The sequence below is a fragment of the Narcine bancroftii genome, chromosome 11 (assembly GCF_036971445.1).
Source record: "Narcine bancroftii isolate sNarBan1 chromosome 11, sNarBan1.hap1, whole genome shotgun sequence".
Lineage (NCBI taxonomy): Eukaryota > Metazoa > Chordata > Chondrichthyes > Torpediniformes > Narcinidae > Narcine > Narcine bancroftii.
This window is the reverse complement of record NC_091479.1, coordinates 13,468,071-13,491,018: the sequence shown is the minus strand read 5'-3', so window position 1 is coordinate 13,491,018 and position 22,948 is coordinate 13,468,071. Positions and strand designations below refer to the sequence as shown.

Here is a 22,948-nt window from a genome sequence, read left to right as displayed (position 1 = left end):
ACTTCCTAAATGAACACCAGTGAAATAATACACTGTCTTTCTGTTTAGTACGCTGAAGAATATCAGAGAACTTGGAGCACAGGGACAGGTTCTTCAGCGCCACAATGTCTATACCCAAATTAAACCACATCTTTCCTGCTTGGAGAAGCTTCATGTCTCCCCATTCCCTACATGTTCAGGTGTTTATTATATTTAAATTTATATTGTGGTGACGCACATTCTTGTAGTGGCGAACTGGCCCCGCTTGTCACGTGTGGTCGGCGGGGCAGCCACGGCAAGGATGGCGTCGGGGGACCCTCTTTTACAGTCCAGACCGGAAGGTCGTGTACGCGCTTGCGACATCGGGACACAAGCATCGAGACGTTGGGGGCAGAACGAATAAGTGCTTAAGGCTGCAGCGCAAGATTTAAATTAAAGCTCACAGCCTGTTGCCTCAATCTCTTCGCTGAGCTCTCTCAAAACACACTACAATATATTATATGTGGATGCAGTCAGTACAGTAGGTAACAGGCCCTTTTGGCCCGCGAGGCTGTGCCACCCAAATACACCTAATACACCAAATACACCCCCGTACGTTTTGAAAGGTGGGAGGAAACCCACGCAGACACAGGGAGAACATACAAACTCCTTACAGACGGGTCACTGACACTGTGAAAGTGTTGTGTATTGCTAGCTTCAGGTTTCTTACTTCATATTTATCCACGTTCTGTCACATCTGTAATACTTTTGCCCAATTTTCACAATTTATTCCAATGCATTTGATTTTATATCAGATGCGACAGTCCCTTTTAAAACGAGTTCATCTCCCAAGGTTTATAAAGAGCATAGATAAGGTCAGAATCTCTTTCCAAGAGCAGGGGAGTTGAAATTTATTTTTCCTTTAATGTCAAAATGAAGTCCACATTCACCACTTCAGCCAACAGTTCATTCCCCCTCCCCTCCCCCAAGATCTATTCTCATTTGCTCATGGACGAAAATTATGACCTTAATGAGGAGGCACAGATTTAGATAAGGTGAGTAGGGAAAGATTTAAAAAGTCACTGATGGGCACATTTTTCACACAGGTGGAGGGTGGTGGGTGGATGGAGTGAGCTGGAAGTGGTTGAGGGTTGAGATGGGGCCGATTGCACCTTTGAAAGGACATCCATGGATCTGTCTAAGCCGTCTTGAAGCCCCTCTGCATTTGGCAAAAAAAATTGAGGGAAATAAATTTAAAAAATTTAAATAAATAAGAAAAAAAGCTAAGTTTGAAATTGTAAAAGTAAATGTTCCCTGAAGTATTTCTTTATTTATTTAAGAAGGGCTCAGGCCCGAAACATTAGTGACGTATCTTGACCTCCGATGGAAGCTGGGAGGCTGGCTGAGATCCACCAGTCCTTCTGTCCGTGTTCACTAAAGTACATCCTAGGATATAAAGGTGCCAGGGATGTTGAATGTGGCACCACCTTGTGGCAAAACTGTGGCCCTGCATGGAGAAACCTTTGGTGAAGGTGGGAGAAAATATTCAGCCAGCGGAGAGCCTTGGTTGGGCTTTGCTCATTGCCGCTGTTGGAATAACTTTGTGTGAAACAGCAATGGTGTCACACAGGATGAAGAGCTGGTGGATGCCGCTCGCCGTTGGGGTGACTCTTGTAAAGTGTCTCCTTATCCCTGGAGACAGAGTCGCCCCAGGCAGAGGCTTTATTTGTAAATTTTTGGGAGGGGGGGTTAATTATTTTTAATTTAAACTTAAACATACATTTCAGCCCACGAGTCCATTCTGCCCAATTTACACCTAATTAAACTGCACTCCCGGTACGTTTTGAACTGTGGGAGCCCCTGGGGGAAACCCACGCAGACATGGGGAGAAAGTAGAAACTCCTTAAAGAGAGCGTGGGTTTCGAACCCCAGTCCCGATCGCTGGAGCTGTAAAGGGTTGCTCTAACCGCTATGTCAACCGTGCCGGCCAAAATTATATATAATGTTATTGTTCATCTTTCTGGCGGCTCCGTGGAGGGGGAGGAATCTGCAGATGGAGCAGCAGGTAAATATGAATGTTACTGAAAATAAAGTAAAATGCTTTAAGGATTATATTTTCATGCAAATGGAGTTCGTTCAGTGTAGGAACGATGTAGTAGTTCTGTCTTTTAAACTCTTTATTCTTAAGACACGTGTGTTAGTTAGGCATTTATGACTAAATCTCAAGCAACTGTAAAATAAACTTATCGGGCATCTCCCAATGGGTTCCAGATACCAGGAGTTTTACAGACTCACGCATGCCCTCAATATACATTGTGAATATCTGAAGCTTTCTGGTCACCACAAGCCAACCATTTCCCACCTGTCACTCAATTTCTAATTCTCATTACCCTTTTCTGTGGGATGTTCTCAGAAAACTGTGCCGTCACTGGTGAGTCAGTACACCCTTCCTCAAGTAAGTAAGTAAGTTTTCCAGATGCGGCCTCACCAGGACCTTGTACATTTGCAGCACGACCTCCCTACTCCTAATTGCAATTCTTCAAGTAATTAAAGCCAACATTCCACTTGCCTTCTTGACCGCCTGCTGCACCTGCAAACCAACCTTTTGCGATTCATGCACAAGCCCTCCCAAGTCCTTCTTCATGGCAGCATGCTACATACACTTGCCATTTAAATACTAATCTGATGTTCAATGTTTTTCCTTCTAAAGTTTACCAACAAAGCACTCCACCTGCCAGACCGCTGCCCACTCGTTCACCTAGCTACATCACTCTGCCTGCTCTCCGTATCCTCTGCACAATTTGCGATTCTGCTCAATTTAGTGCCACCGGCAAACTGAGATACACCACAATCTTACCCCTCTTCCAGATCGTTAATGTATATTGTGAACAGTTGCAGGTCTAGCACCGACTCCTACGGCACACCGCTCACCACTGATATCCAACCAGAAAAACACCCCTGTACCCCAACGCTCTGCTTTCTATTTCATTCATCTATCCATCACCCCCAACTCTATGTATCCGTATATTTTGTATATCTATTATTGCTTTATGACTGACTGCCCATTTGCCTCCTTGGATAATGGTTCCTTCCGCAGCCTGTTTTTTTTTGCTCTAGGTTCTGGCATCTGTTGGGAGTTAGAAAGTGCTCTGTAAGAGGGGTGCAAAGTGCAGAAGGGGCTCACCAGGACAGGCAGCATCCGTGGAGAGAAATGGCCAGTCAAAGCTATGGGCCGGGAGTCTCGCAGAAGTGTCCCTCCCCTAAACGTTGACTGATTGCTTCTCTCCTGACCTGCTAAGCCCCTCCACCTTCTCTTTTCCCTTTTAGCATCTGCACGGTTGGTTGCCCTACACACCACAATAGCCATTGAACCAAATATTACACTACACCAATTACTTGGGTCTGAAGTAGAACCTTCTAGTCTATTTTTATATTCTTCTGCCTAGTTTCACTGATCAGTCCACAGCCCTCCATACCTCTCTTACCTGTCCAAATTCTTCTTAAATGTAAAAATTGAGCCCACATTCACCAACTCAGCTGGCAGCTTGTTCCACGTTCCTATGTGAAGAAGTTCCCCCTAAACTTTTTCGCTTTAACCATTAACCCATGTCCTCTGATTTGCATCTCACCCACCCTCAGAGAAAAACACCTCTCTACATTTACTCTGTCTGTACCCTTCATAATTTTAAATACCTCTATCAAATCTCCCCTCATTCTTCTAAATTCCTGGGAATAAAGTTCTAACCTGTTTATCCTTTCCCTGTAACTCAGTTCCTGAGGTCTGGGCAGAATCCTAGTAGTTCAAGAGTATAACCTGGGTTAATCCTCCTATGTGTTATACTGCGGTCATCCATAGAAACTGGTCCTTCAGTCCATGTACTCTGTACTAAACTATTATTCTGTCCAATCTCATTGACCTGCACTCAGACATAGCCCTTCATACCCCTCACATCCATGTACCTATCCAGATTTTTCTTAAATGTCAAAATCGAGCCCGCATTCAGCACTCTCTGTGTGAATGTTCCACAAAATTTTTCCTTTAAACATCTCACTTTTCACCTTTAAGTTCTTGTCACTTGAGGTAACATTGACCATGGCTTCATCTATCTATCCAGAGCAGTGGTTCTCAACCTTTTTCTTTCCACTCACATCCCACTTTAAGTTGATGCCATCAGTGCTTTCTGATTAGTAAGGGATTGCTTAAGGTGGGATGTGGGTGGAAAGAAGAAGTTTGAAGACCTCTGTTTTAATCGTGCCTCATTGACTCATTCCGTGCACAGTTTCATAACTCCCAAGGAAATGGGCCAATTACAATTTTTCTCAAGCAAAATATTTCAGTAACAATTGGGTGATTCTCAACCTTCCCTTCCCACTCACATACCACCTTAAGCAACCCCTTACTAATCGCAGAGCACATGGAAAGAATGGAAAGAAAAAGGTTGAGAACTACTGATCCAGAGGAACATTGTTAACCAGTGGGATTTAGGTGTTGTATGGATTGAGAGACCTTCTGAACTCGTGGTTCTCAACTTCTTTCAGTCTAAGGCCCACCTGGCTTCGGCCTAACATGCCTTGGCTCATTAGTGGCAATGACTTAGCAATATTTTCAAGTCAAAGGCAGCTCTGTAAGAAACACCTCTTTATCTAATTTAAACATTTTTATTTAACATTTTTAAAGACCCACATGGACACACTCTGTGGCCACCCCAGTGTACCATGGCCCAGTGGGTGAGAACTACAGTTCTAAACCTGCAGCATTCTTTATCTCAGGGTTAAAGTTGCTCGAGAATCAATATAGATGTGATCTGACCCCTCAATCTGCCCCATTCTACACTCACAACTGTACAACACTCAATGCCTCATGTTTCAGTATCCAATGTCCAGAATGGTCTCCGGATGATATAGCCTAAGGCTCCACCCTAGTCAAAATGCAATTTAAATGTCCCCCAACGAGAAATTGGAATTATAGCTCTAATATGTAATTTTTGCCACACAGTAGGATTTTAATCTTGGTGAGGTAATTTGAATCACCACTCATGTACACGCACTGCTAAAACACGGTAGAGGCCCATCCTGTGCTGTCCACTTACACGCCAACACGAGGAGAATGTACAAACTGCTTAAAGACAGCCCCGGATTCGAACCCGGGTCACTGGCGCTGGACAGCGTTATGCTAACCGCGCCTCCCCCAAATACCTGAAAATATTTCTGAAATACTGCGCACGGAAATCGTTTTTGAGTGGGGTGCCCCTGCGACAGGAGAAGGGCTTTACTTCTGTGAAAGTTTGGAAAGCAGTGAACGTTGTTTGATGTTAACATGTCAGTGGAATGGGTGCGGACTGTCGCGTCATAAGTGAACTGGGGCAGAGACGTTGTCATCTCGTAACGCCGGGGATGGGGGGAGTACTGCCATTGCTACTCTTGAGACAATGAGAGACCCCCTTTTAACCTGCTCCTGCCTAGAAGATGAAACACCACAAGACAGGGAGGGACAATTAAGGCTCGAGTAATCGTTGAAGGAGGACTTTCATTCCCCCCCCCCCCCATCCCCATTTCTCTATTGCTAATTAATTAAAACAATGTGATTTTGAATGGAAATCATTCTCCATGGAGAAAGAGCACAATTTCATTCTCTTTGGCTTAATTCCATTGTAAATATATTAATTATGTTGTCAGAGTTAAATGGGAAAGTCTGCAGATGGTGTGATTGTAGTGCAATACACAAAGGTGTTGGAGAAACGCTGCGTGACCTGCTGAGCCTCCTCCCGCACTTTTGCCTATTAATTATGTCCTTATTTTCTTTTTAAAGTGCTTAGTCTGACATTCACATAACTGGAAGGCTGGATTTGACTCATTCTTTTGCCTGCAAGCCCTGCATGAGCTCTGCGTAAACAGCCACCTGTTCCATGCTCTCTCAATGCTAGGATGTCTACCTGGTTAGGAGCGTGTGAAGGTCAGTACGGTCGGTTAGCATCTTTTGGTCGTTTCAGTTGCACTTTTAGCCGCTTCATCCCAATCTGAAAGCCGTTCATAGCCTGAATAGCAGCCTGAGCACTGGTGGGATTGTCAAAACTCACAAAGCCTGGAAATAGTAAAAGATACATTTCAGAATGATGAAAGCTAATGACTGTCTAGTTCCCTGGCCAGAGTGCTGGACACAAATCTCAATCACATCCTCAGTTCAAAGCTCTCGCTGCCTTGGTTCCCTGACCCTCACACTGACCTCCTGGCTTTCCTTACCCTCTCAGTGTCATTCTAGGGAGCAGAGGTGCTACACCCCATAACACTCCACGTGTCATTCAGGGCTGAAGGGAAGGGGTTCTATGTTCTTTGCCAATGGGAGTAAAATTCTCTCCGAAGGAAGGAATGCTTGCACAGGGTGGACTGCCCCCTTTAAGACTTCCCAGCGCCTAATATTAGAGAGCAGGGCAATAGAACATCTTTAATTTAATTTGAGTAAAACACGGAATCTGCAAACACTGTGACTGAAGTAAAATCACAACACTGGAGAAACTCAGCAGGTCGAACAGTGAACATTATGTAGTAAAGGTAAAGAAAAGTACATAACCAACGTTTTGGGCTTGAGCCCTTCATCAGGGTACGAGCAAAGTGGAGACAGGTGCCTGAATAAAAACGGTTGGGGGGGGAGGACCCCAGTCCCACAGGTAATAGGTGGATAAGGGAGGGAGGACACAGCAGCAAATGGGGAGGGGGAAGAGGGAAAGAGGAGGAGAGTTAGAGGAAAGAAGACAGAGGGGAGGGGGAAGAGAGGGAGAATGGGGAGTGGGTGAAGTTGATGTTAATGCCATCTGGTTAGAGGGTGCCCAGATTTCTCCACCAATTTTCCGGTGGCCTTGTTTGGGCAGTGCATGAGGCCATGGACATGTCAGCGCGGGGGGGGGGGGGGGGGGGGCAGAATTGAAATGTGGCAACACGACAATGGGAGGGATTAATCAATCCTATACTTCAGAAACTGAGTCGAACCTGTCACCGATTTGTCACCAGGCTATCCCCTCAACAGGATGCTGGAGAGGACAATTAGCTCTGATTGCTTTCCTGTCTTGAATATATTTCCCTTAAAGTACACTAGTTAATTGATAATTCCCGAATTGTTCGATTGTGATGTGGTGGATCTGTTCCTTCCATCAGTTTATAAGGCACAAGATTTTGAGAAATAACGGTTAAATTAATTGGGTAAAAATAAGTTTTTCAGTCTACATCATTCTAGAGGAGTTGAAAATTGAAAGTGGTATCTTAAATAAATGGAACAATTAAAACACACAGTCACAGTTCTGGTTTGCCAATTGCCAAAAGAAAAAAAAATCAACATTTAATAGAGTAAAATATTAATTTCAAACAATCTGATGGCAAAGCAGAAGAAATATAATAGCAAATGCCTGAAAGTTTGTTCCAGTTTAAAAAGTGTCTTAAATGAGTAGAGAGAGAGGAGAGAGAACAGAGAGAGGGAGAGGTAAAAGAAAGGATAGAGAATGGAGAGAGAGAGAGAATAGAGAACAGAGGGAGAAGAGAGAGAGGGATACAGAGAGAGATAAAAAAAAGAGAGGGGTTGGGTGAGAGAAGTAAATCCAAAGCAGAACCTTGACAACTGAAAGTTAAATGGGAAAAAACACACAGGGATTCAAGTGTTGGGGGGGGGGGGGTGGTGGGGGGAAAGGCAAGATATACCCTTGACAATTAGGACTAAGGACAAAGCTAAGGCATTTTATACATTAACACACGAGAGAGTAGAACCACTCAAGGACAATGGGGTAATTTAATCCAAGAGTGAGAGTAGATTGAAGTGGGCGAGGATCTAAATTAATACTTTGTGTTACTGTTTGCCAAGAGGAAGGATTTTAGAGCATATTGGATTGGTTGAAGTACATAAAGATGGGTTATGTCCCTCTGGGCCTGATGGGATATCCTGAACTATTGAGACAAGCAAGAGGAAATTTCTGGAGCCTTGACAGATCTTTGTGTCATCTCTAGCTAGAGGCAAGGCCCCAGAGAGTAGCCCATGGTGTTTCTTTGTTTAAGAAGGCCAATAAATTATCGACTAATGAACCTTACAAAAGTTTTAGGGAAGCTATTGAAGAGGATTCTTAGGGACAGCATTTACTTGCATTTGAAAAAAAAACGGTGAAATTGTTAGGGATGATGCTTGTGGTTTTGTGTAGTGGAGATCATGTGCTATGATCTTGGGTGAACATTTTGAGGAGGTGACCAAGATGATTGATGAGGGTAGGGGAGGGGATGTTGTCTACGTAGAGCTCAGAAAGGAATTTTTTCAAAGACTCTTGTGGTCAGATCATCCAGGAAATTGATAGATGAGTTGGTAGACTGGATTTAAAATTAGCTTGGCTCTCGGAGACAGAGAGAAGTGGATGGAGGGTGTGTTTGTCTGACTGGAGGTCTGTGATCAGTGGTGTTCTTCAGGGGTAAGTGTTGAGAGCTCTGTTGTTTGTGATATGTAACGATTATATGGACAGATATGTCGGCGTGAGGATGCTTACTTGAAGAGTTGTGACCTGCCTGGTTACGGACCTAGCGAGAGACATGGACACAATGGCCTGATAGTCTTCTTCAGAGTCATTTATTTCTGGTATGACTCTATATCTATCAAACTTCTATCTGCAATTGTCTATCAGGATATTGGGTGATGTTGATTAAAGGAGAATTATCTGCCAGGACACTAGGTCTGATTTTTAGCCACAATATCTGCATTGAATCTTTTCCATTCTCCTGAGAGATCAGAGAAGGCCTCGGGTAAAAAAAAAAGGACCAACTGAAAGAGAGATCTCCAGCACTGTCCTGTATTCCACAGGAATAATGGCCTAGACTTTGGGCTTAAGTCTTCAGAGTGCCATCCTGAACCCAATACAAGACATTAAAAGACAGCGAGGACCACATTTATGTTTGCCGTACAGATCATGTGACAAATTCATCTTGTGATAGAGTTCAAGTCGTCAACTTTATTGTCCTTCTAACTATGCATTGCATGTTAAAGATGAGATAGCATTTCTCCAGGAGCATGGAGCAGATTTGCAGAAATATAAGAAGTTAAAATATTAAGATGTATACGGTATACTATCCACATCGGTTCTGGGAATTCAGGAGCCTGATGGCTTGGGGAAAAACTATTTTCCAATCCGGATGTAAGGGCCCGAGTGCTACGGTACCCCCTCCCTGATGGCAGAAGGGGTGTGTGGAGCCCTTCACAATGTTTATTGCTTTCTGCCTGCATCGAATGATGTAGACGTTCGTCGTGTAGGGAGGGAGCCCCAAAAGATCTTTTCCACTGACTTCACTCTCCTCTGCAGGGTCTTGTGGTCCGAGGAGGTACAACTTCCAAACCAGGCGGTGATGCACTTGCGTAGGAGGCCCTCAAGACATCTCTGTAGGACGGAGGGTGGGAGATGGACTTCCCTCAGCCTGCGCAGGAAGTAGAAGCGCTGTTGGGCTTTCTTGGCTGTGGAGCAGGTGTTAAGGGACCAGGTGGGGGGGGGGGGGGGGGTGTTACTGCTCACTTACTTTCCCCCTAAGCAATCAACATGACGGAGGCTACAACAACTACCTAATGCAACAGCAATATGCCAAGCCTTTCCTGATGTGAGCTTTTCAGACATCTTCTCATCATAGAAATTACATTCTGATGCACTCCCAATCATAATTCAGGTGATCAATCTCAAATAGTGGCACCCTGGTCTGAATGTTAATGTTTGAGAAGGTCGGACTGTTGTTTTCGACACTCGCCTGAGCCCAACTACAATAAGACGTCCATCTATTTTTGCATACATGAGATCTTTGTGGGGAAGGACAGCAGTCTAGAGTCCTTACGTGGCCAGGAATTGAGGGGCAGAGACCGGAGGGGAAGTCCCTCAAAGTTCTTGGGAGCCACTATCTTGGAGGATCTTTCCTCAACAGACCAATGGCATCATGTAGAAAGCACATCAGTGCCTTTACTTCCTCAGGAGTTTGTGGAGGTTCAGTATGACACCAGAAACCCTGGCCAATTTCCACAGATGCGTGGTGGAAAGTGTGCTGACTGGCTACTTCACGGTCTTGTATTGGAACACCAACACAAATGGTGGTGGACATAGCCCAGGACATCGCAGGCAAATCCTCCCCACTCTCAAGTACATCCAAAGGAGACGCTGCTGTCGGAGGGCAGCAGCAATCATCAAAGACCCTCACCACCCAGCACACGCTCTGTTCTCGCTGCTGCCATCAGGAAAGAGGTACAGGTGCCACAAGGTTTACACCCCCTGGCTCAGGAACAACCACTCCCCCTCCACCATCAGACTCCTCAACGACAAGCTCAATCAGAGACTAATGGAAGGACTCGGACTTGTGCACTTCATTGATTTTCTTTTGTTCTCAGTCAGTTTGTTTACATTCATTACCTGTTTACAGTTCTTTTGATTGCTTCCATGTTTATGCTGTGAACAGTTTAGTTTTCGCAGTAACAATTAGTGGTAATTCTGCCGCACCCCCAGGAAAAAGGAATCTCAGGGTTGTATGTGATATCATGTATGTACTTCATTCTGATAATAAATCTGAAATTTGAATAACAAAAAGGTACCACAGCCATGAAAATGGTGTGAAAGAGAGCATGAATGTAACAATGTACAGTGATGGAAATGTATAGCTATAACACTAAGGATTTAAATGGTTTTCATTCACAAATAAGTTATTGTGAATAAACTTTATTTTGGGGAAATAAACCTAACTAAAGCAATACATGACCTGCAGACACACAGTAAGGTATCTTCCTACTGATGAAATCACCTGTATTATCCCCGACAGAAAGCGTGTTGGCAATTCAGCTTCTCCAGGCTGAATCTGAGCCCAGATTTAAATTGTGGAATCGTGGGGCGCAAAGTCCCAATAACTCAGGTGCACTTATCTCCAAGACTACATGTTAAATATTGCCAGGAACTTCATTTATAAAATCTCTGAAACCCGCTGCAAACATAATGTAAAACAAAAGCTTTTTCTTTATGGTCAAACCCAAGACACTGGGCCTGCTCAGATCTGGACTGCCTGAAGGAGGAAGCTCACCATGTACTTCGAGACACCAAGCGCTCTTGGAAAGAAACTGTGCCAACGTAACAACATTCGTAAATCTACCCTAATATTTACAATGCTTCATAAGGCAATACCCTCCAAAACCTGGCTTGGACTCATTACTCAATGAGTTACACATGGTTAGTTACATGATGACGTTATCATTTTCCTCCATTCTCCTTTACTGAAGATCCAAGTCTTCTCAGATCAAGATCCAAGTCTTCTCGGATCAAGATCCAAGTCTTCTCGGATCAAGATCCAAGTCTTCTCGGATCAAGATGTCCTTACTATTTACTCACATGGCCAATATAATTAAATTTTAACAATACAACAAGGTAGAAGGCCCTTCAGATCTCTGAAACCTGTGTTGTCCAATTACACCCAATTAACCTACCAATCCCATGAGTTTTTGAAGGGTGGGAGGAAACCCACGCAGACACAGGTAGAGCTTACAAACTCCTTACATTCAGCTCTGGATTTGAACCCGGGTTGCTGGCAATGTTATAACATTACGCTAACCGCTACGCCAGGCATGCCGAAAAAAATGCTGTTCACCTGACTGTGAACAGTGGCAACGTTCCAAGCAGAACTGAAACTTTTTTCTCACAACTTGCTCAAGTGTCACCATTCACAAAAATTGTCTCAGAATTGAGTATTTATAGCTTCAGCCCGGCCTCATACTGGAAGAAACATTTCGTTGTTCATCTCGAACTGGTCCCCTGTCACTTCGTACAAATTGTTTTACCCATTTAGAGCTGGGATTGAGAACTAATGAGTCAATAGTAATGTCAAGATTTCCAAAGATTGCACCATTAACCCTGGCCTACGTTTCTTGCTTCCGGCTTTCTATAGGTGAAGACAAAATAGGTTGCTTCTATCAGTCCGCTTGGAAAATCCATAGAACCACAGAACCGAAACAGGCCCTTCAGCCCATCTAGTCTGGGCTAAACTATTATTCTGCCTCGTCCCATTGACCTGGACCTGGACCATAGCCCTCCATACCTCTCCTATCCACCTGCCTGTCCAAATTTCTCTTCAATGTAAAAATCGAACCTGCATCCACCCCACTTGCACTGGCAGCTGGTTGCACACTCTCACCACCCTCGGTGTGAAAAAGTTCCTCCCAATTTTCATGTTAACCATTTCACCTTTCATCCTTAACCCATGCCCTCTCGTTCTTGCTTCACCCAAGCTCAGTGGAAAAAGCCGGCTTGCATTTACCCGGTCTTCACCCACCAGAAATTTTAATACCACCATCAGATTTCCCCTCACTCTCTGTCGATCCAGGGAGCAAAGACCTAACCTATTCGACCTTTTCCTGTGACTTAGCTCCTCAAGTCTCAATAGCATCCTTGTCAATTTTCTCTACACTCTTTCACTTTTATTGATATCTGTCTAAGAAGTAGGTGACCAAAATTGCCCACAATCTTTCTTTCAGTTAAAGTCACAGTAAAATTACACTGGACAACAAGGATTTTGCTTCCTGAACACTTTTGGGTGTATTTTATGGATTTTGGGCTGTTGAATTTGAAAACCACTTTACCACGTTCCTATCTTGTACCATGATTTAGATTTAAAGTATTTTTGTGATTTTTCTGTCATATTTTAAGTCTACTTCAAGCATACAAAACTGTGAAGCGCAACGTGTCATTGAAAATTGATTTCCTGCATTCGCACTTGGACTCCCTCCCTGCTGATCCTGGTGCCGTCGGTGACAAACACGGTTTCACCAGGACATTGCGACCATGAAAAACCGGTATCAGGGCAACTGGGATCCATCCATGCTGGCTAACTATTTTTGTACACTGACAAGAGAGGCATCAGATGCTGAGTACAAATGAAAATAAGCAGCAAAACATTTTTTAGGTCAGGTGAACTAATGCAATGTGTCAGCGCGTCATTATTCAATCAAAGTTAATTTAATGTTTATCCAACTTCCTAAACCTGAAATTACCTTGAGTTAATCTTGATGTTGTCTATCATAATTCCTAATTTTCTTTCAGGAAGGAAACCTTTATTAAGAAATGTGTTGTCCAGTATAATAAATGATCGCTGTTCACTACAATTTGAGTGAAATCAGAGATCATTTATAAAGACTAACTAGTTCAATATTACTCCGAGAGAGAGTTTGAATTTTACCCATTAGAGCCCAGAGATTCTCAACCAAACTAAGCCAAACCCACTCATTGTAGCCCAGAGATAACCAGCCAAGTTAAACCAAATCTACTCATTAATTTCCAGAGATACTCAATCAAGCTGAAGTAACTTTACTCATTGTGGCCCAGAGATGCCCAATTCAGCCAAGCCAACAGAAGACCCTTAGCATTTTTGGACTTAAGACCCCCATTTCTTTCTAAGCATCTCTTGGGAATGTTTCTCAACACCGGGAAGGTAAAGATATTTCTCTGTTGCAGGCTTTCGCAATTGAGCAAGAAAAAAAAATTGATTTAGAAAGAAGTCAAACTGCTTCAATAAGCCTGACTACAGAGCACAACAAGATTCCACAAAGTCTAACAGGTAAGATGACTTTGGGGGTGTTATTACAGGGAATAGTTCTTGCCAGGATGAGGCTCTGTTCACCTATGCTCACTAAGGTTTGAGTTGAATGTCCAAGTTAATTTCAGACACTGGGAAAGGAATGGTGCTAAACTCAGCAACTGGTACTGATTTCAAACCCAAATATCTGAGATAAAAATACACTGCTGCATCTAAAACCTAAAATTGTCACCCTACGCTCTTAGAATCAGAATTAAAATTAATTGTCTCGAACACATCATGACATTCAGTGTTTTGCGAAAGCATCATAGAGCAAACATTCATATTATAACCACCTTACAACATTACTATATATAAAAATAATAGTGTATGAAAAGTAAGGTACTGTCTTTAGTTCATTGATTGTTCAGGAATCTGTGCGTCTGAGTGCTCGTCTTTAGGCTCCTGTACCTTTTCCCCCTGACGGTAGCAGAGTGAAGAGGGCATGGCCTGGGTAGGTGGGGGGGGGGCCTTTGAGGATAGAGGCTGCTTTTTTAAAGACACTGCCTCATGTAGATGTCCTCGGTGGAGTGAAGTCTTGGTGCCTGTGATGTTTATTCTTGACCTGAGAGTTGGCGCCTCCATACCAGCCAGTGAGGCAACCCGCCAGAATGCTCTCCACGGTAGGAGCTCACGAGAGTCCTCAGTGACCTACCGAATCTCCTCAGACACCTCACAAAGTGTACCCGATGGCGAGCCTTCTTGGTGAGTGCATCAACGTGGAGGCTCCAGGACAGATCCTCGGAGATGTTGACACCCAGGAACTTCTTGACCCTCTCCACTACAGAGCCCTTGATGAGGTGGGGTCATGATTCCCTGACTTCTTCCTGAAGTCAACAATCAGCCACAATCACAGGCATAACTTCACTTTTTCTCTTTGCACAAATTTATTTATTAAAAAAAATAATTTATTCCAATTTTTGCACCTGTCATGCTAAAGTTTTGTAGCACATGTTCATGACGATTCTGATTCTGCTAACCTACAGAATAGTCTCAACCCTGTGCTACACTATTGACAGCATCATTCTCTTCACTCTGACCAACTTAATAGGTGTTCATCCTTTCCCACACCTTCCTCAAGTGCTGGATGGTGATTGGTGAGAAGGTCTAAGTGCCCGAGACCCCATTATATATTTTGGGGCACTTGCCTATCCTATCAGGAGGTTGGACTGTAACATTACAATGCTTTTTGAACACCCTTTATCGTGCAGAAGTTTACGTTGGTCTTCGCTGCAGTGCCCACTTTTTTTGCAGCAGTTTTATAATATATTTACTCAAAGGACCTTTGAGTAATTACAAATATTTTCTCAAAGTTCTGTTTGTTCCAAGCCTGCACTCAATTTATTATTAAAACATTTCTGGTGAGCCGATGGCTTCAAAGTGTAACTCGAACACAGTGGTGCTTCAATCTGTACGGCCAAAATTTATGAAATTAGCCCTTCTGCTATGTTTTGCAATTTATTGGGGAGATTGAAAAATGTACTTGTCATTTTGAAGTAAAACTAAAATACAAAGTAAAAGGGAATGTTAGAACGTTGAAGATAATTAAATGATCATGGCTTCAGTCCACATTCACCCACACGCACACACCCCTACGCCCATACCCACCCCCACACATAAGCACACACACCCATTCGCAGAAGCAACTATTCATATTGAAGTGGTTTACCAATCTAAGCACCAACAAACTTTAAAGCCTAAGCTTCAAATGGCATGTTTAATGTGTGGGAAATAAAACGACCTTCTTTCCAACAAAATACTGGAAACCTGAATTAGCTCCTTTTTTTTTGAAACCCCTACCCTTTGATCTGCTGCCAGTTTGAGGGAATCGTGTGGTAAATACATCACAGAGTCAGGTCCAATCTGCCTGTGTTGGTGGAGGTGTTCCGAGTACCTCCTCTCATATCCCTCTTCACTGTTGAACTGTACCTTTCTCTATGCCCTGTACTCTATTCTCTGTACCTTTCTCTATGCCCTGCACTTTGTCCGAGCAACACGATATCCTGACTGACGGTAACACCACCCTGCAATTTTATTTTTAGCTCTACCTGGGCATACGAAACAGCTTTTCACAGTACCTCAGTAGCCATGACAATTAAAAGCGAAATTCAATTCATTCCTTTGAAGGCCTTCTGAGGACTGCCCTTTTCGGTGGGACAGCCAGGCGTGCTGTGTGTTTTTATAATTGTATATTGTTGCAAAAATTCAAATTAAAGTACTGCAACATTATGAAAAATATATGGGGCCCATTGTACTCTCAGCCCACCCCTTTCCAGGTGGGGAAAGGGGTAGGCTAAGATCATCTTATCTCAAGTTGCTCTAGTCCAGTTTATTCTCACATGCTTATCAGGTCTCCAGAGTAACTCATTATAACTATTCATAGGCACCGTTCCTATGGCCGTGAATTCCACATTCCCACCACATACTGAGTGAAGAAGTTTCTTCTGAATTGGGTTTCCTGCTGTCCCGATCTCCACCAGCAGAAACTTACTTGGTAGAATATTGTCCTGTGATATGTGTGCTAAATGCAATGCATGCTCGTCAAACTTAGGACAAATTAGTTGCACTAAATCAGTTTTAAAAGTGGAATTTGTGTTAGCGAGTTATGACATCCTGTGAAACATGGAAGTCTGCAGGCACTGTAATTGCAGTAAAAACACAGAAATTGCTGGAGGATCAAGCAGCGTCCACAGGAGGTAAAGAGATATAACCGTCGATTTGGGCCTAAGGCCTTTCTTCGGGGTATGAGTAAAAAGCAGGTGGGTGCCGGACTTAAAAGAAAGGGCAGGGGGAGGAGGACAGACCAGCGGACAAGAGGTGCTCATTGGATATGGAGAGAAGGCCAGGTGAGAAGTGATTGGGGGAGAGAATGCAGAGCTGTGGGAAAAGGGGAGAAAGAGAGAGAGAGAGAGAGAGAGAGAGAGAGAGAGAGAGAGAGGAAAGGCGACCTAGGGATAGATGGGGGAGGAGGGGCTGATGGAAAACAAAGTCGATGTTAATGCCATCCGGTTGGAGGGTGGCCAGATGGTGTACAAAGTGTTCTCCCTCCAATTTGTGGGTGGCGAGACCTGCTGAGTTCCTCCAGTATCTCTGTGTTTTCACAACGGCCTGTGTTAAGCCCTTACAAAAGATGGATGAATTTCAACCCGTCCGCCGGTAAACACATACAAGGCTTCATTTGATATACACAGTTTCTCAGCTAGCTTCTCACCTTATGCACCCACACAAGACTCAAAACATTTTTACCCTGGCTTTACCACCAACATCTTTTCCGGCCAACCCGGGTCCGATGACGTCGATCTGGTGATCTTGAAGGATCTGATACTAATTCGCCTCAGACACGAGAAGAATCGACACAATAAAATCACTGCAATTTACTCACTTCGTCAGGCTGTGCAACAGTTCACAGCCACTTCCTCTGGCAATCGCACGCAAATGGACATTAATTTTTAAATAAATCACAGTTTTATTTGGTTTAGAGGAGCTTGCTTGGGGAGATTACTCCTTTATATGAAACTCCACCTTCTGTTATTTAAAATATTCATTAACATTCAAGGCAAGCCCTTCAATCTGCTATGAATGTCATTCAAAGAACAGATATTGCTTCAACACAATTCTCGGTTCTATTGCACCACTTATTTCCGCCCACAGGGTCCAACACAATTAAAAAGCTCCCCAAACCCCAATTCCCCCAAGTGAGTAATGGATTTGACTCACCAAAGCATTTACTTTGGTTTGTGGCACGGTCAACAAAGACTTTGGCGGAGATGACATTGCCAAAAGGCATGAACATCTGCATAAGTTCGGCATCACCAAATTCCTGCGGCAGATGGTATATGAACAGATTGCACCCTTCTGGTCCTGAAGGAGAACAGATAACAGTGTCAGACGTGAAGAGCATTTGAATGCCGTCACACAGTATAGATCAACGGAAGCAGTTGCCCTGATCCCATTTACCCATAGATTTTCAGCTTGGTAACATTGAATTGTATAGAGAAGAATGAACCTTCAAGGGATGGCTCCCAATGTGCATACACCTTGCAATTATAAAATATAACCTCAGAATGAATGAGAGTCTCCATGCCCAAGTGTCTCTGGACCAGCCACTTTATTGGAACACAAACCAGCATATATGTTGACTCTTGTATAAGACTGAATTTCCACTTGAAATGTAGGTTTGGAACTGTACTCGTTGTATAAGACGCCCCCAAGTCTGGCACTTACTGATGACCTATGGAGTGACGCTGCCAGGCACATTTAATACACTAATTCACAATACTTTATAAGCAAATTACCCAGTAAAGGCTTAAATTTTATTAGCATATTTTAAAATAAACCATTGTCGGTTCCTTTAACAGGCCGTTTAAAACCTGTACAGAGCCGACGGCAGTCAGGCTGGGCAGATGGACCCCGCGGAGGAGCGCTGAGACTTCCCAGTTAGAGTTTGGATTTTAAACTTGGTGTATAAGATGACCTCTGGTTTTGGGAACGACACTTTGAATGTTCAAGTCCCTTCTTATACGCCACCATATGTGGAAGGCACTAAGTACATCTTGTTCCAGGTCCACTCGTAAGTAACAATAGATGTTGACCTCATGCAGGCTGGCAAGAAGGTTGTCCGTAATTAAGGACCAGACACAAAATATTCAATGCCAAACGATCCCTAAATCTTCAGTGAGGTTGTAGAACATGCTGCTAGTTAAAAAGACAGAGGGCGGGCCAGGAAATGTATTGCAGTTACCTGGAAGTCTGATTTTTTATTGGAAAAAGCCCGTTGGAATACTGAAATGTGTGCTCCCCTGGAGAAAATCACTTACGATTTAAGGAATAAGTATAACCCGTTTTTGCAGGTATGGGAACTTTAACTACAAAGTGTAGGGTTTAATACTCAATAAATAAGGTATTTATTTATTTTTCTTCCTTTAATTGAGATCTAGACAAAAAATAATTGGGCCCTTTTTTCATTGAATTGGATTCCAGATCTCCTCAGGTCCTTTCTTCTCTTTTCCTTTTTCCTTCTCTTTTTATTTCAGTCCTTTTTTCTTTCTTCCCTTTTCTTTGTGTATTTATGGTCATTGTGTGTGTGTGGGGGCGGGGGCGGGGGGAGGGGGCGCGGAAATAGAGGCTCTATTTGGAAAATATATCAATGATTAATTCACATTTAATTATTTATCTGTGATGGTCATTTTGGTATTGTTTGTTGATAAAATCAATATAAAATATTCTTAAAGGAAAGAGAGAGGGCCCCAGGGTTAGTGTACAGGTTAGCGCCGCACTATTACAATGCCAGCGACCCGGGTTCGAATCCGGTGCTGTCTGTAAAGGGTTTGTACTTTCTCTCCGTGTCTGCGTGGGTTTCCTCCTGCCCTTCCAAAGCGAACCAGCGTTGTGTGTAAATGGGTGGCACGGGCTCATGGGTCGATAAAGCCTGCTGCATGCCTAAATTTAAAACAACAAAATGATTAAAAAATTCAAATTTTAAATTTAAATTTAACGTTATGCAATGCTCGTGTTCCTGACGGTGTTGCGGTTACCTTTGTGAACTAATAATACATAGACCTGCATTAGTCATGCGGGGAGTTTGAGTTTTATTGCTATTCATCATGTCTTGAAAATTTGGATTCAGCTTCAAAGCAAAAATAAGTAAATAGGCTGAATCTGGCTGGATTCATTGATTGAGTGTGAAAGATTCAAGCCTCCTGCGCAGAGAATCTGAATATAGGCCAAGTTTTAAGGGCAACATGTTTACCCGTCTCTTGCAGCAGAAGGAGAGAAGGAATTAAACTTAAGCAATCAATTAGTTTACAGACAATGTCATTACCCTTCCAAATTTTGCTTTGAAACTCAATCCAAAGTGTGTCACGAGAGGTTATAAGCTGCCAATGCAGTAGGAGTCTGAAAATCCGGATTGCTTTGGGATTGGGTAGGTCTAGATTTTCGGATACTTGGGCAGGATTTATAAAGCTAACATTTAAGGAGGAACAAGGAAGAGATGAGCAGATCAATTTTGATAGTTTATTTATTAGCAAATACAGCGTGCATCATTTATCAAAACGAGGAGCTTTAAAGAAAAATAAAGGGGTCGCTTGTTGCCGCCGTGCATCTGTGGCATTTACATGTGAACACAAAAGCCCACTAAATTTAAAAGCTTTGAGTGTTCTTGAAAAGTCTGAATTCTTGGGTGGTCTGACTTTCTGGCATCCAGATTCTTGGTCTTCTACTGTACATGAGTACATTTCCAAGTCAATGTAGGAAATCACCTTCGACCAACCTGTTACTGATTCTGAGGATTTAATTGACAGAAATGTAAACCAATGGATGAGGTGTATTTAGACTTCCAGAAAGTTTTCACTGAGTGCAACAAAAAAGTGTCAGGAATGAAATTCTCCCCATGGATTTGACGTGGATTGAGGATGGATTTATGGGCAGATTTCAGATTTATTGTCAGAGTACATACATGACATCGGATACAACCCCTGAGATTCATTTTTTTCTGCGGGGCAGGCAGAATTACCACTTATTGGAAGTGCAAAAAAACACGACACAGTGTATACACGTAAACAAAAAAAGAACTGTAAACGGACAACAATTGTAAACGCACTGTGCAATACAGAGAGAATTAAAAAAAAAACAATACAGTGACCTTAAATGAGCCCCTGTTGTTGAGGAGTCTGATGGTGGAGGGGTAGCACCTGGTGGAACAAGTCATGTGGCACCTAGACCTCTTTCCTCAAGGCAGCAATGAGAACAGACCATGTGCTGGGCAGTGAGGGTCTTTGATGATGGCTGCTGCTCTCCGACAGCAGTGTTCCCTGTAGATGTTCTCGATGGTGGGGAGGACTTTGCCTGTGATGTCCTGGGCTGTGTCCACTACCTTTCAGAGGGCTTTACGCTCAGGGGTATTGGTATCCCCATACCAGACCATGATGCAGCCGGTCAGCACACATTCCACCGTACATCTGTAGAAATTTTCCAGGATTTCTGGTGTCAAACCAAACCTCTTGAGAAAGTAGAGGTGCTGGTGAGCTTTCTTAATGAAGCCACTGGTATGTTGGGTCCAGGAAAGATCCTCCGAGATAGTGATGTCCAAGAACTTACCCTCTCCACCTCTGATCCCCCAATGGTAACTGGATTGTATACCTCTGGCTTTCCCTTCCTGAAGTCAACAATCAGCTCCCTGGTTTTGGTGACATTGAGTGCAAGATTCTTGTTGGTGCTCCATTCAGCCAAGTTTTCACTCTCCCTCCTGTACGGCGACTCATCGCTTTCCACTAACTACTAACATCAGCAAATTTGTAAATGATGTTATGGTCGTACCAAGCTACACAGTCTAGGTGTCGAGTGAGTAGAGCAGGTGGGGGGGGGGGGGGTGCTAAGAACACAGCCCTGTGGTGCTCTGGTACTGATGGAGATAATGGAGATGTTCTTATCAATCCTCGCTGATTGTGGTCTGGAGGTTCAGAAATCATGATCCATTTGCACTGTGGGGTGTTGAGTCCTGGGTCTTGGAGTCTGCTGATCAGTTTTGAGGGGATGATGGTGTGACACAGGAGACAGAGGTTTGGAGACTGCAACTGGGTGGGGGGTCTGCTGGGGCATGAGGGGGCTTGTCTCCGTGATTCGATCTGGGCTCCAGCTGTTTGCATGTGTTTGCTTCTGAAATCTGTGAAGATGTTCAAGAGCTTCAGAGGGAAACAGGAATGATGTGAACAGATGACATCAGAGCAAATGGAATCTAACGAGGAGCTATGTAAGTCCATCTACTTGGGCAGAAAACAGATAAACAAATTATTTTTAAATTGGTGAGAGGTTGAAAGGCACTGGTGTGGCTGACATCGTAACAGTTCACCGGTTGCCAATATGCAGTTTCAATAAACATGAGACAGACTTTATTGCAAGAGGATATAAAGACTGTAGTAAAGGCATTTTACTGCAATTATACAGAGCCTGGTGACATCACACCAAGAATATTGTGTACAGTTTTGTTCTCTGCCTGAGTAAGAATATACTTATGTTAGAGAAGGTAGAAGAAAGTTCACTAATTGATTCCTGGGATAGGACATTTGTGCTGTGACTGAAGATGAATCAGAATCAGATTTTATGGTCACGAACAAGTCATGTGGTGGCATCATAGAGCCAACATTCATATTAGAACCATCTGACGATAAAAAAAATAAGGCAGTGTCTTTGGTTCATTGATTATTCAGGAATCTGATCGCAGAGGGGAAGAAGCTGTCCCTGTCCTGTTGGGTGCACGTCTTCAGGCTCCTGTACCTTTTTCCCGCTGGTAGCAGAGTGAAAAGGACGTGGACTGGGCGGTGGGGGTCTTTGAGGATAGAGGCTGCTTTTTTAAGACACCGCCTCATGTAGATGTCCTTGATGGAGTGAAGTCTGGTGAATGGGATGTCACAGGCACAACCCTCTGGAGTTTATTCTTGTCCTGAGAGTTGGTGCACTAGACAGTGATGCAACCAGCCAGAATGCTCTCCACAATATACCTGTAGAGAGTTTTCAGTGACATACCAAATCTCCTCAGACACCTCACAATGTATAGCCGCTGGTGAGCCTTCTTTGTGGTTGTATCAACATGGAGGCTCCAGGACAGATCCTCAGAGATGTTGACTGCCAGGAATTTGAAGTTCTTGACCCTCTCCACTACTGAGCCCTCGATGAGGACAGGGTCGTGTTCCCCTGACTTCCCCCTGAAGTCCACAGTCATCTCTTGGGTTTTGCTGACATTGAGCACAAGGGTGTTGTTGTTACACCATTCAATGAGCTGATCAATCTCCCTCCTGTACGCTTTCTTGTTGCCGTTTGGGTCATCGGCAAACTTGTAGATGGCATTGGAATTGTGCCTGGCCACACAGTCATGGGTGTATAATGAGTAGAGCAGTGGGCTCAGGACACATCCCTGGGGTGCGCCTGTGTTGTTAATCAGTGAGACGAATTGATAATCAGTTCATATTGACTGTGGTCTTTCGATGAGAAATTCAAGGATCCAGTTGCAGAATGGGGTTCAGTGGCCTAGAGTTTGTAGATTCTTGACCAGCGCTGAGCCAGTAAGGGTAATTAAGTAGTTGTGCCTGTACCCTCCTAAGTTTAGAAAACCAAGAGATGACTTCATTGTAATATTTGTACAGGGCTTGATTGAGTATAAGCAGGGATAATAGTTCCCTTGGCTAGGAGGTGATGAACCATCTCAAAGCAAGAACATTCAGAGCAGGAAAATTCTTCAATCAAATCGCCCTGAGTCTTTGGAATACTCTATCCATGAGAACAATTGAAGTGTAGATGCTTTAGTCAATTGCTGAGTACGTCCAGGACAGAGAATGATGGAATTTTGGATATTAGGAGAAGCAAAGCTAATCAGGAAAGAGGTCTCGCCCCA

At 43.5% G+C, this 22,948-nt stretch overlaps 1 protein-coding gene across 28 annotated transcripts in view; it reads right to left on the bottom strand.

The window, feature by feature from the left end:
• Positions 1–5,912: 5,912 nt before the first annotated feature.
• Positions 5,913–22,948, bottom strand: part of LOC138745528 (CUGBP Elav-like family member 4) — a 692,803-nt gene continuing 675,767 nt past the window's right edge. For 11 of the 28 annotated variants that reach the window (XM_069902641.1, XM_069902634.1, XM_069902642.1 and 8 more), the window contains 2 exons: positions 17,338–17,421; positions 5,913–6,040 (listed from right to left, as the gene is read on the bottom strand). In XM_069902641.1, coding sequence (XP_069758742.1) covers positions 5,913–6,040; positions 17,338–17,421 — 212 coding nt within the window. Of the gene's footprint in view, positions 6,041–17,277; positions 17,422–22,948 lie in introns of all 28 variants that reach the window. The other 17 variants (XM_069902633.1, XM_069902628.1, XM_069902630.1 and 14 more) reach the window with 2 other exon arrangements.